This window comes from Scyliorhinus torazame, chromosome 6 (assembly GCF_047496885.1).
Source record: "Scyliorhinus torazame isolate Kashiwa2021f chromosome 6, sScyTor2.1, whole genome shotgun sequence".
Classification (NCBI taxonomy): Eukaryota; Metazoa; Chordata; class Chondrichthyes; order Carcharhiniformes; family Scyliorhinidae; genus Scyliorhinus; species Scyliorhinus torazame.
The window spans coordinates 51,045,027-51,062,641 of NC_092712.1; the positions used below are offsets into that span (position 1 = coordinate 51,045,027).

General features: G+C 46.1%; 1 protein-coding gene across 1 annotated transcript in view; it reads right to left on the reverse strand.

Moving 5' to 3' along the window:
- The window catches only part of paxip1 (PAX interacting (with transcription-activation domain) protein 1), a 124,227-nt gene that overhangs the window by 26,332 nt on the left and 80,280 nt on the right, over positions 1-17,615 (reverse strand). The window contains exons 10-11 of the mRNA XM_072508194.1: positions 16,622-16,759; positions 3,528-3,649 (exon numbers count right to left, since the gene is read on the reverse strand). Of these exons, the coding sequence (XP_072364295.1) occupies positions 3,528-3,649; positions 16,622-16,759 (260 nt within the window). The remainder of the gene's footprint in view (positions 1-3,527; positions 3,650-16,621; positions 16,760-17,615) is intronic.

Genomic DNA, 17,615 nt, shown 5'->3' on the forward strand with positions numbered 1-17,615 from the left:
ACGGCCTCCTCTTGGACTGCATGATTAAACAATAGAGTCAGGGTCACAAGGCTGGTAGGAGACTGGAATTTTGCAAGGAAATGCAAACAGTGACAACATCAATAACCACTGAAGATCAAATTGAGGTAGACAAGATGATAAGAGGCATGGATAAAGTAGACGTGGAGCGGATGCTTCCTCTTGTGGTGCAATCTAGAACGAGAGGTCATAGTCTCAGGATAAGTAGTAGCAAATGTAAAACAGAGAGGAGGAGGAACTACTTCTCCCAAATGGTTGTGAATCTGTGGAAGTCGCTACCCTCGAGTGGTGGATGCTGGGACAGTGAGTAAATTTAAGCAGAGTTAGACAGAATTTTAATTGATAATGCGTTGACGGGTTATGGAGAACGGGCAGGACGGTGGAGTTAAGGCCAGGATGAGATCAGCCATGATCGAATGGCGGAGCAGACTCGATGGGCCAAATTAATTCTGCTCCTATATCTTATGAACCTTGAGGCCACCTTGCCAACATTCCATTATTCGTCATATAATTTCGCCTGATGAGATGAGCAATTTTTAAACTTGTTAATCTGCAGGAAAGATTACTCCAAACAAACCACCCTGCCAAGTATTAATGAAGTCTAAATCTTTGCATTCAATCTAGAGTTGTGTTCACACAGCTGGAGAAGAAAAGTTGGCTATGAAGTTATTTGCAACAGTAGCAATTCGGAGGAAATATTGTCGGCTGGTGTTTATACATTAGCGAGACAGCAGCAGATGGTCTTGAACAGTTGACAGCTTTGTTTGTGAGCAACCCACGTAAGTCAACAATTGGTATCTTTAGAAACAAGGATCTTCATTTTTTGGAATGAGGGTGTATTCCCAATTAGCACTGAACTATTTCAAGCAATACAGCTAGAATGGGAAAATCAGGAGGGGTCCTCATAGAAATTACAGTGCAGAAGGAGGCCATTCAGCCCATCGAGTCTGCACCGGCCCTTGGAAAGAGCACTTTATCCCGTAACCTAGTAACCCCACCTAACCCCTTTGGACACTAAGGGCAATTTATCATGGCCAATCCACCTAACCTGCACATCTTTGGACTGTGGGAGGAAACCGGAGCACCCGGAGGACACCCACGCAGATACGGGGAGAACGTGCAAACACCACACAGGCAGTCATCTGAGGCCGGAATTGAACCTGGGACCCTGGAGCTGTGAGGCGGCAGTGCTAACCACTGTGCCGCCCAACCCATCCTACTTTTCAGCAACGATAGGCAGATAATGCCCCTGTAAAGTGCCTCAAAACCATTTACTACATTGGAGGCACCTTCAAATCTAGGTTCTTGTTGCTCTGAAAGCGCATTTCAGGCACACTGACAGAAAAATAAACAGTCGGAAACAGAGAGGCACAGATGAATGGAGGAAGGTAGGACAATCGTGGGGTAGTTCTCCAACTGTCCTCTACAAGAGCCAAAGAACTATAGTAATAATTATGTTCTTGTAAATGCACCAGAGAGGATGCGGAAAGATATACAAGGAGGCTACCGTAATTGCTCAGCGCAATGACTGGCACGCTGGATCCCTTTTCTCTTGCAAAAAGACAGCTTGTGGGGGGGTGGGGGTGGGGGGGGGGGGGGGGGGGGGGGCGAACCTAATAGAGGGCTTTAAAATGAAAGAGTTTAACAGTGGGTAAAGAAAGAATGTTTTCTCTTATGGAGAAAGGGCAGAACTAGGGGCCATCGATAGAAGAACAGGCAACGAGAAATCCAATAAGAAATTCAGGGAAAAAAACGTCTTTACCAAAAGAATGGAGAGAATGTGGAGCTTGCTGCAACAGGATAGTTGAAGTGAATGGTATGGATGGCTTGAGGGGAAGCTGGACAAGCAGGAGGGAAAAGGGAACAGAGGGTCACGGCGGTAGATTTAGACGAGAAAAGGTGGGAGAAAGCTCGAATGCAGCATGAACTCCAGCATGGACGGTTTGGGTTTCATGGCCTGTTCCTGTGCCGTACATCCAGTGTGTCTCTCCCTCCGTGTACCCGAACAGGTGCTGGAATGTGGCGACTAGGGGCTTTTCACAGTAACTTCATTGCAGTGTTAATGTAAGTCTACTTGTGACAATAAAGATTATTAATTATTTTTAAAACAAGCAGGTCACAGGTGACTGAAGAATAAGGCCCATTATTAAAAAAAGATGTCCCATCTAGTGTCTTTCCAAAATACTGCTCAAACTTCAAATTAGTTTTGGTCTCCAAAAACAAGTTCCAAAAGCTTTAAGGAGTTGTACTATCAAAGCCAAGCTTCCAGCATAAATCAAAATCAAAGACTGTCGGAGCCAATTGCTCTTAGAGGGTTCCAAAGTACCGGGGGGAGTGGGACTTCATTTACCCAGGAGACGCCGAAGAAACTGGGGCTGTTCTCCTCTTGAGCAGAGCAGGGAAGGTTAAGGTGGGATTCGACAGAGGTGCTCAAAATCGTGAGTGGTTTTCAGAGACTAAATAAGGATAAACATATTCCAGTGGTAAGAGGGGTGGGTGACCAGCGGGACGCCGATTTGAGGTAGTTGGCAAAAGAACCAGGGGCAAAATGAAGAGCTGTGATGTGGAATGCGCTGCCCGATAGGCGGTGGTAGCGCATTCAATAGTAACTTTCAAAAAGGACACTGGATAAATACTGGAACAGAGGATGCTGGAAAAACTCAGCAGGTCTAGCAGCATCTGGAGGGAGAGAAAACAGCGGTAACGTTTCGAGTCTTCTTGGCTCTTTGTCAGAACGGACCCCAAATCCTGCTTTCTCTCCTCATAGACCTTCTCCGGGAGCTGCTGAGCTTTTCCAGCATCCTTTGTTCTGTTCGTGTTTCAGTTCCAGCATCCATGGTATTTTGCTTACTTTGGATAAATATTTGGAAGATGATAAACGTGAATGGGTCCAGCAGCGGCAGTGGGCCAAATGGCCTCCCATCTGCTCTGTATCTCTCAATGATTCGATGAAAAGTGCATTTTAATTTTAGCACAAATGCATTCCACCTCATTAGCTCCATTCACCGCCTCTTAGAATAGCTCCCCACTGACTCGCTGCTCTCTCTTCGCCCACTACTAAACCTCTGTGGCCTCTGAACACTTCAGTGTCACATGACAGACAGTCTTTGGGGTGAAAAGGCAGGAAATGATGAAGAACCGTAATTATGGCAACTGCACCTTTGACTACCAATTACTCTACTGAAGCAATCAGTTGAGCATCGCAAACTACTGTGTCGCTCCCAAGAGTACGGGGTCTTCAGGTAAGACATTGTAATAGTCACTGCAGGTGACCTTGATACGCTCATTAAAAGGATCCTACATTATGGATTTTATTACTCCACGATTTGAAAGGAGTGCTTATCCGATACGTATTAGAATTTATCTGCCGACTACCAATAATAATAGTAATAATAATAGCAAATAATAATAATAAATAATAATATTAAATGTCTTTTTCTTTTGCAATGACAAAGACTACTCCTTCGCTCTTAATCACTGCCATTTTAAATCTGGAATCAAGAACTTACTCTTTGCAGATGAGAACCGTATTGCTTCGGCAGAGGTACCCGGTGTACTTAGCCCCAGCTAAATAGCCCATCAGCTTCAGGTCAGCTCGATCACTGTCCATGAATCCAGTGACGGAAATCATCTGCGAAACCACAGGAGAAGAAATACAGCATGTTTGTCACATTGTTCCATCAAAGCAACCTTCATCCGTGAGCATCAAAAACAAAAGTGATCAGACAAATCATCGGGGGCAAGATGGCGGGATAGGGTCAATATCACTGGATTCGTAACAATAATAGTATGGTTCAAATCCCGCCGTGGGAGCGGGTAGAGTTTGAATTAAATTAAAATCTGGAATATAAAACTAGTCTCAGTGAAGGTGACCATGACAACTGTTGTTGACTGCTGGAAAAAACAATTTGGTTCAGGGAAGGAAATCTGCCATCCTTGCCTGCTCTGGCCTACATGCGACTCCAGACCCACAGCAACGCGGTCAACTGTTAGGTGCCCTCAGCACAAGGGCAACGAGGGATGGGCAATTTAAAAAAAATAATTAGAAAGGCATGAAACCAACAGCTTATATCCAGCAGATTTACTTTAAGACTTGACCTATTAGTCACAATAATAGCATACCAATAATATAATTTTATCACAATAATATACCTTACTTAGGCACAGCATTATGGAATTGTCAATGAAATTGAGTGCTAACTTCTCTACCTGTCCAGCAGAAAGGCAAACTCGTATCCGAGTTTTTCACAATATTAGTTAGATTTATCCATCTGCAAACTGAAACAATACCCAGAACAAACATCAAAAGCATGCAATGGAAGGCTGGTGAGCCATTAGAAACCCTTAACTTCAGCTCTGTGGAGCAACAAGCTCAATTTCAGGATCTCGGTCCCAGAGTCATTCATTAAAACGCACCGCCAAAACTTTGCTTTTCAAAATTTGCAAGCGTCCACATAGAGAGTGAGGAACACATGACCTGCTGGTTGTCCTGCAGTTCAAGCAAATTATGGAGCCATCCGCTCTTTGGGGGATTGGCCACTTGGTCAGCGGACTGCACTTTCTGGAAAAGGGCTTCCAGTTTAAAAAAAACATTATTTACAGGATGTGGGTGTCGCTCGGCCGGCATTTGCTAGTTGCCCTGGAGAAGGTGGCGGCGAGCTGCCTTCTTGAAACATTGCAGCCCTTCTTCTTTCCCAGGTGCTGCTGCAGACTAGAAAGTTTAGGTACACTACGCAAATGGATAAGCCCGCCAACACCTGGCGCTGCAGCTGTGGGCACTCCAGAACGTGCCGCTTTAAACATAGTGGCACATTCCACACCACCCCACAGCAACAGGAAGATATCAGTAAACATGAACTTCTTTTTTTAAAAATGGCCTCCTTCTGCACTGTAAATTCTATGAAATAAATTCTATGAAAACCCACACAAACACGTGAGCTGGGAGGCAGCAGGGCTAACCCTCTGCGCCACCGTGCTGCCCTATAAACATGAACTTCTCAACAATGTGATTACAAATACATAATTCCTGCTAGTAGACCTTTGCCAGTGTGCAAGTTTGGACTGGAAGGTGCAAGGGGTTTGTACAATTAGCATGACAAAAGCTGTCCTGTTGGCAGACGTGGGCGTATTCATAGCTTAGCTCACCCGCTGGGCCCAAGGGAATGTTTACATTCTTGTCCTGGAGGCAGCTCCCAGCCATCGACAACAGCAGCGCAACAATTTAAATGTTGTGTTAACAGCTGAGGTGCAAGACTAGAGGTCAGGACAACAACATGAACAAGACTGAAGCGCCACAGAAACAGTCTTACAGGGACAAAGAAAAACCGCAAATGCTGGAAAATGTGCACGTCAGGCAGCATCTGAGGATAGAACAGAGGAAGCAAAGTTTGAGGGTGAAGCCTTTAGTCCAGCCCTTTGACAAATAAAGTAAACACTTGTAAAACAATGCCGTACACAAATGAAGGGACCTGCTTTAAAGCAATGTAATTTGCTTCTGCCCACGATCTTCTGAAATCTGGGAGCTATTCGCGTGTGCAATTTCGATTGTGTGAAATACTAAGAATTTGCAGTGGGAGCCTGTCAATTAAAGCTCAGTGGCAAAGACTCACTGAATTCAAATTGGGCACCAAAGGTTACAGCTGCGGTTGACCATTATAATTACCAAAGCTTGACGTTGGAGGTTGTGCTCGAAGGTCACCTCTTTACCTGAACCAGAGGAGCGATGACACACACTCGCATTACCGGTGAAGAGGCCATTTAAACGAGACATGAAGCACAACCTTGCTTGGGTTAAACATAAACTCAACAGCTATTACTTAATCAGATTTAACCTCCCGGTGGCAATGATTCAAACAGGTCCCCGAGACTCTGCCCTTCGCCTTGGCTTTTGGTCCAGGATCTCACTGTACAGCAATCACTTCCCAAAGCCGAAAGATCGACTGAAGGGTTTAAAAAAAAAAAAATCAACTGGCTAAATCAATGCAGGCTTCAAGCCTTGTTGAGTCCATGCTCTATTGTAGTCATTTGTCAAACATTAAACTGCCCAGCGCACAATTTCAGTAACAGTCCTTCCAAGTGGTCAAACGATCAAATAATACATCAGTCGATAGAAAAAACAGATGTAATCAGGATTCAAAAACAGTGACAGCACCAGTAACTTTCACAGAGATAGAAGGAACACTACCGAACTTTATAATCACTTTAATGAACTATTCCACCAGAATGAAGTGGCCTTCCAGTTACTGAAACTGTAATAACTTTTGTGAAGTTTTGACTGAAATGTTGCTGATTTACACCGATTTCAGTTTTAGCCGAATTCAGTGTGTGTAAGTTGTGACTTGGCTGGCAGAGCACGTTGACCTGCGAGAGCAGGGGAATTATCCCCTGGTGTCCGATTGATCCCTCAGTCAATGCAACACACGTACACACCCAGTCACACAAACAAAAATCTGGTCATTATCATATTGATGTCTGTTTAGCACAGTGGGCTAAACAGCTGGCTTGTAATGCAGAACAAGACCAGCAGCGCGGGTTCAATTCCCATACCAACCTCCCCGAACAGGCGCCGGAATGTGGCGACTCGGGGCTTTTCACAGTAACTTCACTGAAGTTTACTTGTGACAATAAACAATTATTATAATTATGTTCGTGGCAGCTTGCTGTGCACAAATTGGCTGCTGTGTTTCCTACATTGCAGCAGTGACGATACGTCATTGGCTGAGAAGTCAAGTGGTCATGAAAAGTGCTATGTAAAAAAGGCTTTATTTTCCAATTCAGTTCTTATTTTATAATCAAGTTAACACGTCAAAAATGATGTCACCTCAAGTGAGGAGGAATTCAATTACGCAGTCATAATGAATGCAAAAGACTGCTTTACAGATGTATGTCAACAGTACTAGCACCATTTCAAATCTTAGTTTGCATGAGGCACTGGGTTGCTTTATGTGACTGCACAAGGAAACTGTTGCCTAGTACGAGTTTATTATTCACTGAAAAAAAGTTTCAAAAGACCTCAGGCAGGATTCTCCGTTAGCCGATACCGAAATCAGGAAATGCAATTTGGCGGAGAATACTTTCCAAAGCCAAAATCGCTGCAGGTGCCGACTTAACGCCAAATCGTGATTCTCCGTTAGCTCGAAAACAGCGTCAATGCATTTCACTCTGCAGGTACAGTAAACACCATTTGCATATCATTAGTGGGCCCGACCTGGTGCTCTCCAGGGCCCCCTGCGATTCTCCGCCCCCGATAGGCCGGGTTCCCGACGCCGTGGTTCACTTCTGCTTTTAAAAATCGTGAAACTGGCATGGCAGCTGCTGAGGGCGAGGGGGTACAGAAAGTGTCCAACATGGCCATAGTGTTGTTGTGCCGCTGGCCTGGGGGGAGGGCTTCAGCCAGGGCTGGGGGGAGTAGTGGGGGGTGGCCAGGGGGTGGGCTGTGGGGTCAGGGTGGACGAACACGGAGCACCATTGCCGCAGCCTGCAAGGCAGCCATGCTGCTGCGCCGACAGCTGGCTTTGAACCTGGTGCCACGGGTCATATAAGTGTCCCCTTGGGTGTCCCCTAACATCTGAGGGCTTGTATCAAATTAGAGCTAACAGCTGTGGAAGCTAGTCAGGGAACCAACAAGAGGGGAGAACACACCTGACATCATCCTCCCAGAGGCAGCTGTGTCTGCCAATGGCAACATCAGTAGGAGTCACCATCGCACAGTCCTTGGGGAGAACAAAGTCTCGTCTTCACATTGAGGATACCCCTCCGTTGTGTTGTGTGGCACTGCCACTGTGCTAAATGGCACAAGACTGGGCAGCAGCAGAACTGTACTCAACCACAATCTGCAACCTCGTGGCCTGGAATATCCCCTACTCTACCATGACCGCCAAGTCTGGTTCAAAGAAGAGTGCAGGAGAGCATCTCAGGAGCAGCACCGGGCATACCCAAAAGTGAGCTACAACACAGCACTACCCGTGTGCCAAACTGCATACACACAATAGACAGGGCGAAGCGATTCCACAACCAACAGATCAGATCCAAGTGCTGCAGTTCCACCTCATTCAGCCGTGAATAGTGGTGAACAATTAAACAACTTACTGGAGGAGGAGAAGTCACAAATCTCCTCAATGGTGGTGGAGCACAACACGTTAGTGCCAAAAAAGTAAGTTGTTTGCAGCAATTTTCCGTCAGAATTGCTGAGTGGGTGAACCAACTCAGCCTCCGGAGGAGATGGTCCCAGCATCACAGTTGCCAGCCTTCAGTGAATTCGGTTCACTCCACGTGATATCAAGAAACAGCTCAAGGCAATGGGCCCTGATAATAGAAATATATATTTTATTTCTTCATGGGATGTGGGCATCGCTGGCTCGGCCAACATTTATTTCCCCATCCCTAACTGCCCTCGAGAAGGTGGAGGCGAGCTGCGTTCTTGAACCGCTGCAGTCCACGTGGTGTAGGTACACCCACAGTGCTGTTAGGAAGGGAGTTCCCCGATTTTGGCCCAGCGGCAGTGAAAGAACGGCGATATAGTTTCAAGTCAGGATGGTGAGTGGGGTTTGGAAGGGAACCTCCAGGTGGTGGCATTCCCAGGTATCTGCACTGACAGATAATAGATTCTCTAATCGAGGGGCATCTAAAAGTCAAAGATGCTGTAGGAGGCAGAAGTTGTGCATTGCAATCGGACCAACGCTGTCCAGGGCTCCTGCTCAACAAGACTGGAATGGTCATAGCAGATTTATTTACATTTAGCACACATTGTATGTACATTACTATGGAGACATTCAACGAATGGAGCTTTGGTTCGCATTCTCTATTGAATTTTAAATTATACGGCACATGGGAATTATCGTCTGCAATCATTCGCTAACGAGTACGATTGTCCATCTAAGAAATTCTGTGTTACCTGTCATGGATTCGGAGAGTACGTGCGGGCTGATGACCCCGATTCTGGAACCACACCTTGGCCCGCACATTTGGAAAGTGTTTCCGGGAGTCGGGATCAGTCCTTGGTCTCTAGATCGTTTTCTCAGGTTCCTTTCCCAGGCCTCCTAACGCCATTGGGTGGTTGCTCGCAAAGAATTGTGTCCCTTCAATCAGAGATCCTCCAAGTTGGAGTCTTCTGAGCAACAGTCTCTGGTGCATTGACGTCTATGTTGCATTTCTTGAGGTCAGCCTTCAGGATGTCTTTGGAGTGCTTGTGTTGTCCTCCTCTTGTATTGGAGCCTTCATTGAGCTGGGTGACGAAGATTTGCTTTGGTAGTCGGGACTCTGTCATCCTAAGCACTGGCCAGCCCAGTGGGTATCTGATGGCCATGGCCTTGATGCTAGTGTGCTTGGTTCCTTCAAGGACACTGATGTCATTACGCCTGTCCACTCAGTTGATGTGTAGAATCCATTTCAGACAGCATTGATGGTACCTCTCCAGGGCCTCGAGGTGGCATCTATATATAGTCCTGTTTCTGAGCCATATTGAAGAGTTAGGAGGACAATTGCCTTGTACACAAGGATCTTGGTGTCAGCACAAATGTTGCGGTCGTCAAAGACTCTCATCCTTAGGTGTCCAAAAGAGGTGCTCGCGAACTGGATACGATGGTGGATCTCGGCATGTCAGTCTTAGATCAGAGGTGGCTTCCCAGGACAGGAAATATTACATGTTTGGGAGGGTTTCTCCCTATCAAATGGAGGGAGGGACTGGATCTTGCCCTGGGGTGGGTTGGCAAGCCAATATCATGGGAATGTCAAAAGATTAAAAATTTGAAATCCACAGGTATGCAAGCTAACCTCGCAGGGGGACGCAGTGTTTAGCACTGCTTTCCCACAAGCGCCAGAGACCCGGGTTCGTTTCCGGCCTTGGGTCACTGTGTGTGTGATGTTTGCACATTCTCCACCATGTCTGTGTGGGTTTCATAGATTTCATAGAATTTACCGTGCAGAAGGAGGCCATTCGGCCAATCGAGTCTGCACCGGCCCTTACAAAGAGCATCCTACTCAAGCCCTATCTACCCTATCCCCGTAACCCTCACTTAATGCTTTTGGACACTAAGGGCAATTTAGCATGGTCAATCCACCTAACCCGCACATCTTTGGCCTGTGGGAGGAAAGCGGAGCACCCGGAGAAAATCCACATGGGGAGAACATGCAGACTCCGCACAGACAGTGACCCAAGCCGGGAATCGAACCTGGGACCCTGGAGCTGTGAAGCAACTGTGCTAACCACTGTGCTACCGTGCTGCCCGGGCTTCCTCCCACAGGTTAGGTAGACTTGGCCATGATCAATGTGCAGGGTCATGCCCTAGGGGATAGGGCAGGGGAGTGGCCATAGGTGGAGCTCTTTCAGAGGGTCAGTGCGGACTTGATGGGCCGAATGGCCTCCTTCTGCACTGTAGGGATTCTATGAACTCAGTCGCCTGAGGTTTGAAGGATAGATCCACTAATACAAAAGGACACTGCTGCTGACCTCAGATAAAGTAGCCCAGAGGATTTATCGAATTCCATATTTCAATTTAACAGCCTCTACAGATCTGTGGTGGCCAGACACAGGGCAGACAGGCTGATTACCCAACCAGCCTAAATGACATTTAAAACACTGTACATGAAAGCAAATTAGAAGAGGACACACACACGGGGGGGTTACGAAAGAATCCAACACCGGGAGATATAAAAACAAAAAATAATTAGCACCATTAAAAATGCGAAATTAAATTTTCTGAGGGAATGAGATCCCACACTTGGGTTTTTCCGGCGTCAGCGAGTTTGTTCAGCAGTATTTCTGACAACGTACTGTTAAAGGCACAGCTGCGGCACGGTGGATGCAGTGGTAGCACTGCTGCCTCACGGCGCTGAGGTCCCAGGTTCGATCCCGGCTCTGGGTCACTGTCCGTGCGGAGTTTGCACATTCTCCCCGTGTTTGTGTGGGTTTTGCCCCCGAAATTCAAAGATGTGCAGGGTATCTTGGCCATTAATTGCCCTTAATTGGAACAAAATGAATTGGGTACTCTAATTTATATTTTAAAAATGACGCAGCTAATCCTGGATAAAGGCAGCTTAATATTTTGGGTTTTACAGTAAAAGAAAATACCCAAATTCACTAATGTTTTCTAATGATTTCATCTGCGAAGATTGCAACACGATATCCTGTGGAGGAGCCGGATAGCACTGATAGCAACTTCCACATTTAGCTTGGCAGGTACCAAGTGTTTCTGTCCTTTTCTGCAATGGACGGCGAGTGCTGATGGATTTTGCTGTTCTTCCTATCGAGCCATTATATCCAGACATTCAGCGGGCTGTTGTTTAGAGTGTATTGGTCAGTTTTTCCCTGCTTGAGTGCTGGAGTACTTTTGTTGAGAATTGTTGCATGCAGCCAGGCACTGCAAGGCCAATGCAAACCATTCAGTAGCAGCCTCAACTGGTTGGCTAATATGATAGAATATATTAAAACCATAAGACATAGGAGCGGAAGTAAGGCCATTCAGCCCATCGAGTCCACTCCACCATTCAATCATGGCTGATTTCAATTCCATTTACCCGCTCTCTTTCCATAGCCCTCAATTCCTCGAGAAATCAAGAATTTATCAACTTCTGTCTTAAAGACACTCAACGTCCCGGCCTCCACCGCCCTCTGTGGCAATGAATTCCACAGACCCACCACTCTCTGGTTGAAGAAATGTCTCCTCATCTCTGTTCTAAAGTGACTCTCTTTTATTCTAAGGCCCCGTCCTTCCAATCACCGACGCCCACTCTCACAAAATCTCCACTTCGAACCATTTCACCATACCCCACCCAGCACCCAAGGAAACAATACAGAACAGAATAGAACATCCCCCAAAGCACAGTAACCACAGTAGCCCCCCACGACCTCCCCTCATAACTGACCCTCAGTCCGTGTCCAACTTTTCGGCCTGAAAAAAGGTCCACGCCTCCTCCGGCATCTCAAAGTAATGGTGCCGGTCCTTAAAAGTGACCCACAGTCGCGCCGGCTGCAGCACCCCAAATTTCACCCCCTTCCGATGCATAAGACCATAAGACCTAGGAGCGGAAGTAAGGCCATTCGGCCCATCGAGTCCACTCCACCATTCAATCATGGCTGATTTCAACTCCATTTACCCGCTCTCTCTCCATAGCCCTTAATTCCTCGAGAAATCAAGAATTTATCAACTTCTGTCTTAAAGACACTCAACGTCCCGGCCTCCAACGCCCTCTGTGGCAATGAATTCCACAGACCCACACTCTCTGGCTGAAGAAATTTCTCTTCATCTCTGTTCTAAAGTGACTCCCTTTTATTCTAAGGCTGTGCCCCCGGGTCCCAGTCTCCCCTGCTAATGGAAACAACTTCCCTACGTCCACCCTATCTAAGCCATTCATTATCTTGTAAGTTTCTATTAGATCTCCCCTCAACCTCCTAACTCCAATGAATATAATCCCAGGATCCTCAGACGTTCATCGTATGTTAGGCCTACCATTCCTGGGATCATCCGTGTGAATCTCCGCTGGACCCGCTCCAGTGCCAGTATGTCCTTCCTGAGGTGTGGGGCCCAAAATTGCTCACAGTATTCTAAATGGGGCCTAACTAATGCTTTATAAAGCTTCAGAAGTACATCCCTGCTTTTATATTCCAAGCCTCTTGAGATAAATGACAATATAGCATTTGCTTTCTTAATTACGGACTCAACCTGCAAGTTTACCTTTAGAGAATCCTGGACTAGGACTCCCAAGTCCCTTTGCACTTCAGCATTATGAATTTTGTCACCGTTTCGAAAATAGTCCATGCCGCTATTCTTTTTTCCAAAGTGCAAGACCTCGCACTTGCCCACGTTGAATTTCATCAGCCATTTCTTGGACCACTCTCCTAAACTGTCTAAATCTTTCTGCAGCCTCCCCACCTCCTCCATACTACCTGCCCCTCCACCTATCTTTGTATCATCGGCAAACTTAGCCAGAATGCCCCCAGTCCCATCATCTAGATCGTTAATATATAAAGAGAACAGCTGTGGCCCCAACACTGAACCCTGCGAGACACCACTCGTTGCCGGTTGCCATTCCGAAAAAGAACCTTTTATCCCAACTCTCTGCCTTCTGCCTGACAGCCAATCGTCAATCCATGTTAGTACCTTGCCTCGAATACCATGGGCCCTTATTTTACTCAGCAGTCTCCCGTGAGGCACCTTATCAAAGGCCTTTTGGAAGTCAAGATAGATAACATCCATTGGCTCTCCTTGGTCTAACCTATTTGTTATCTCTTCAAAGAACTCTAACAGGTTTGTCAGGCACGACCTCCCCTTACTAAATCCATGCTGACTTGTCCTAATCCGACGTTGCACTTCCAAGAATTTAGAAATCTCATCCTTAACAATGGATTCTAGAATCTTGCCAACAACCGAGGTTAGGCTAATTGGCCTATAATTTTCCATCTTTTTCCTTGTTCCCTTCTTGAATAGGGGAGTTACAACAGCGATTTTCCAATCCTCTGGGACTTTCCCTGACTTTTGAAAGATCATAACTAATGCCTCCACTATTTCTTCAGCTATCTCCTTTAGAACTCAAGGATGTAGCCCATCTGGGCCTAGAGATTTATCAATTTTTAGACCTCTTAGTTTCTCTGGCACTTTCTCCTTTGTGATGGCTACCATATTCAACTCTGCCCCCTGACTCTCCTGAATTGTTGGGATATTACTCATGTCTTCTACTGTGAAGACTGACGCAAAGTACTTATTTAGTTCCTCAGCTATTTCCTTGTCTCCCATCACTAGATTACCAGCGTCATTTTGGAGCGGCCCAATGTCTACTTTTTAAAAAAATGTATTTAAAGAAACTTTTACTATCATTCCTAATGTTACTGGCTAGCCTACCTTCATAATTGATCCTCTCTTTCCTTATTTCTCTCTTTGTTATCCTCGGTTTGTTTTTGTAGCTTTCCCAATCTTCTGACTTCCGACTACTCTTTGCCACATTATAGGCTTTCTCTTTTGCTTTGATGCATTCCCTCACTTCCTTTGTCAGCCATGGCTGCCTAATCCCCCCTCTGATAACCTTTCTTTTCTTTGGGATGAATCTCTGTACTGTGTCCTCAATTACTCCCAGAAACTCCTGCCATTGCTGTTCTTCTGTCTTTCCCACTAGGCTCTGCTCCCAGTCGATTTTCGTCAGTTCCTCCCTCATGCCCCTGTAGTTACCTTTATTTAACTGTAACACCTTTACATCTGATTCTCCCTTCTTTCTTTCAAATTGGAGATTGAATTCTACCATATTATGATCACTGCCTCCTAAGTGTTCCCTTACTTTAAGATCTTTAATCAAGTCTGGCTCATTACATAACACTAAGTCCAGAATGACCTGTCCCCTCGTGGGCTCCATCACAAGCTGTTCCTGAAAGCCCTCCTGAAACATTCAATTAATTTCCTTTCCTTGGGTCCACTGGCAGCATTATTTACCCAGTCCACCTGCATATTGAAGTCCCCCATGACCACTGTGACCTTGCCTTTCTGACATGCACTTTCTATTTCGTGGTGCATTTTGTGCCCCTGATCCTGACCACTGTTAGGAGGCCTGTACATAACTCCCATTATGGTTTTTTGCCGTTGTGGTTCCTCAACTCTACCCACACAGACTCCACATCTTCTGACCCTATGTCGTTTAGTGCTTTTGATTTAATTTCATTCCTAATTAACAAGGCAACCCCGCCCCCTCTGCCCACCTCTCTGTCTTTTCGATAGGTTGTGAATCCCTGGATGTTTAAATGCCAGTCCTGAACCCCCTGCAACCACGTCTCTGTGATGCCTACCTGCCAGTCACAATCTGGGCCACAAGCTCACCTACCTTGTTCCGTACACTGCGCGCATTTAAATATAGCACCTTTAATTCTCTATTGACCGTCCCTTTTTGTTTTCTTAGTGTGGTGGACTTTGGTTTACTGAGCCTTTGCATACACTGTGTCATATTTTGTGGGATGGGGACTATCGTAACCTCTCCTGAGTTCTGTCTTTTTGTGCTTTTTTGTATTCCTAAGCAGCTACGCTTCCCACTGATTACTTGACCTCTTGGTTCCCTGACTTTCCCTCCCCCCCCCACTCCCCCAGCATGGATTAATATAATATATTAATATTATAGTCAGTTATAAATTCCAATCAACAGTGAGGGAGCGTGTCACTGTCCCTTGCCTACTTTCCCCTGACATACCCTTGCTGCAGCTGTTTCACCGAGAGATCAGTTCTGCTATTGCTGGCTTCAGTGGAAATCCTTTTTAAAATTATGCCAAATGAAATTCTGTCGTCATCAGCCACAGAAGAATCGAGAGCGGTTGTGCCCAATGCTGCCAAAATCTGCAAACAGACCTAATTCAGGGGCTCAGTCTCCATGCTTTATGTACAAGGGGGCCCAGCTGATTTAGGCGACTTTCGAAGATGCCTGAGAATTGGTCCAAGTCAATTTCAGGCAGCCTTGTGCAGCACCAGATATCGCCTGCAAAATAGTTCTACCCCACAAGTTCATTAAATTGGTTGAAATTTCACAATAAGCCATCTTTTAAATAAGACATTAAACTGACGCTCCCATCTGCCTGCTCAGGTGTGTGTGCGCATATAAGAGATCCCATGGCACTAAATTAAAGAGCAGGAGAGTTACCCTCCTGTGTCCTGGCCAATATTGATCCCTCAAGTAACATCTCAAAACAGATTATCTGGTCATCATCATATTGCTGCTCAACAGATATGCGCAAATTGCCTGCTGCATTTCTTTCATTACAACACTAGACATTCAATGGCATTACTATCACTGAATCCACCACTCTCAACATCCTGGGGGCTGGCATTGACCAGAAACTTAAATTGGACTAACCATATAAATACTGTCGCTGCAGGAGCAGGTCAGAGGCTAAGAGCCTGCAGGTGAGTAATTCAGACTCCACAAAGTCTGTTCACCATTTACAAGGCACAAATCAGGAGGTAATGGAATACTCAGCACTTGCCGGGATGAGGGCAGCTCCAACAACACTCGAGAAGGTTCACAACAGGGCAAAGCAGCCCGTTTGATTGCTACCACTTCCACAAACATTCATTCCTTCCCTCAACCACTGACAAAGAGAGGCAGCAGTGTGCAACATCTACAAGATGCACTGCAGGAACTCACCAAGGCTCCACAGACAGCACCTTCCTCACCCACAACCTCTGCTACCTTGAAGGCCAAAGGCAGGTGCATGGCAACACCACCTCCTACAGATTCCCCTCCAGGCCACTCAGCATCCTGACTTGGAAATATATCGCCCGTTCCTTCACTGCTGCGGGGTCAAAATCCTGGAACTCTCTCCCTAACAGCACTGCGGATGTACCTACACCACATGGATGACAATGGTTCAAGGTGACAGCTCAGCACCACCTTCTCAAGGGCAATTATGGATGGGCAATAAATGCTGGCCTAGCCAGTCAGCCCGAACCCTTTGCATGAATTTTAAAAAAGGACTTCAGAAGTACATTATTGGCAGAAGAGTACTTCGAGTGGTCGTGGAAAATGCTACAAATGCAAGACAGTTTCCTTTTCAGTCAGTATTGTTCAACTGATTTTAACAGAAATTAATTAACATCCTTACTTAAGCAATCCACAGGAATCTTCCAAAGTTACTCACATGCTGGGAACAAGGTTTGCCGCCTGGTGGGAAGGCCACCGGAAAATGCAGTCCTCTGTGAGGTGGAATCATTTTCTTCCTCTTTAAAATGGTGTTCAACCAATGAGCGGTGACGCATCGCTTTCCTTCTCTCAAGGCCTAGCAACAATAGAAGAACAAAGTGAAACCTTTGCAAAATGAGGCATGATGGAAAACAAAGGATTAAAAGAAAACAATCACGCTGAAAATTTTCCAACAGGAGTGTGGGAGACCATGCCCCCTGCCCCCCCCCCCCGCCCCCCAGCACCCCCCCACGTCGTCCCCCCCCCACCCGCGCCCCCGCCCCCCCCCCCCCCCAACATAGCACGCAGTCCTGTACAATGTTATAGGAAACAGATAAAAACGAATGAGTATTAAAATTTGGTGATTAAGCTGGGCTGCGACGCATTCTTGAATCTCAAACGGACATGGACGGACACACGCATGATCTAGTTTCAAAGTAAGCTGATGAATCTCTGGGGCACAAGATAATCCACCAGGACATGGACATCAGGCACTGTTCCCCAGCTTGGTATCGGCAAACTCATCTTTGACACCAGAGCCACATATTCCAAAGCACATCATCGGTTGCTTTTGGGCGAAGGGAAGTAATCCCAAAGAATACTACTATTGCTTTGAAGAAAGGGGCCGAATAGAGCGAAAGTAAACCATTGGCTTGAGAAATTAATATTTCATCCCACAGCAAACAGCCTGGACAAATCCAAACATAGTTGACCATATTGCTTTACCCTCTTTTTTTCCAACCCCATTATAACTTTGCAGTTTTTTCTCAATTTAAATGGCTAAATAAAATTATTTTTAAACACGACATTGCCATTTTCTGTCTGATGCGCCTTAATCCAAATTATTTGGACACTTCAACTCGTGACAGCTTGAAGGACGAACGACGGTGGGGAGGATAGTGACTGACGAACGATGGTGGGGAGGATAGTGACAGGACTGGAATCGCCGGTAG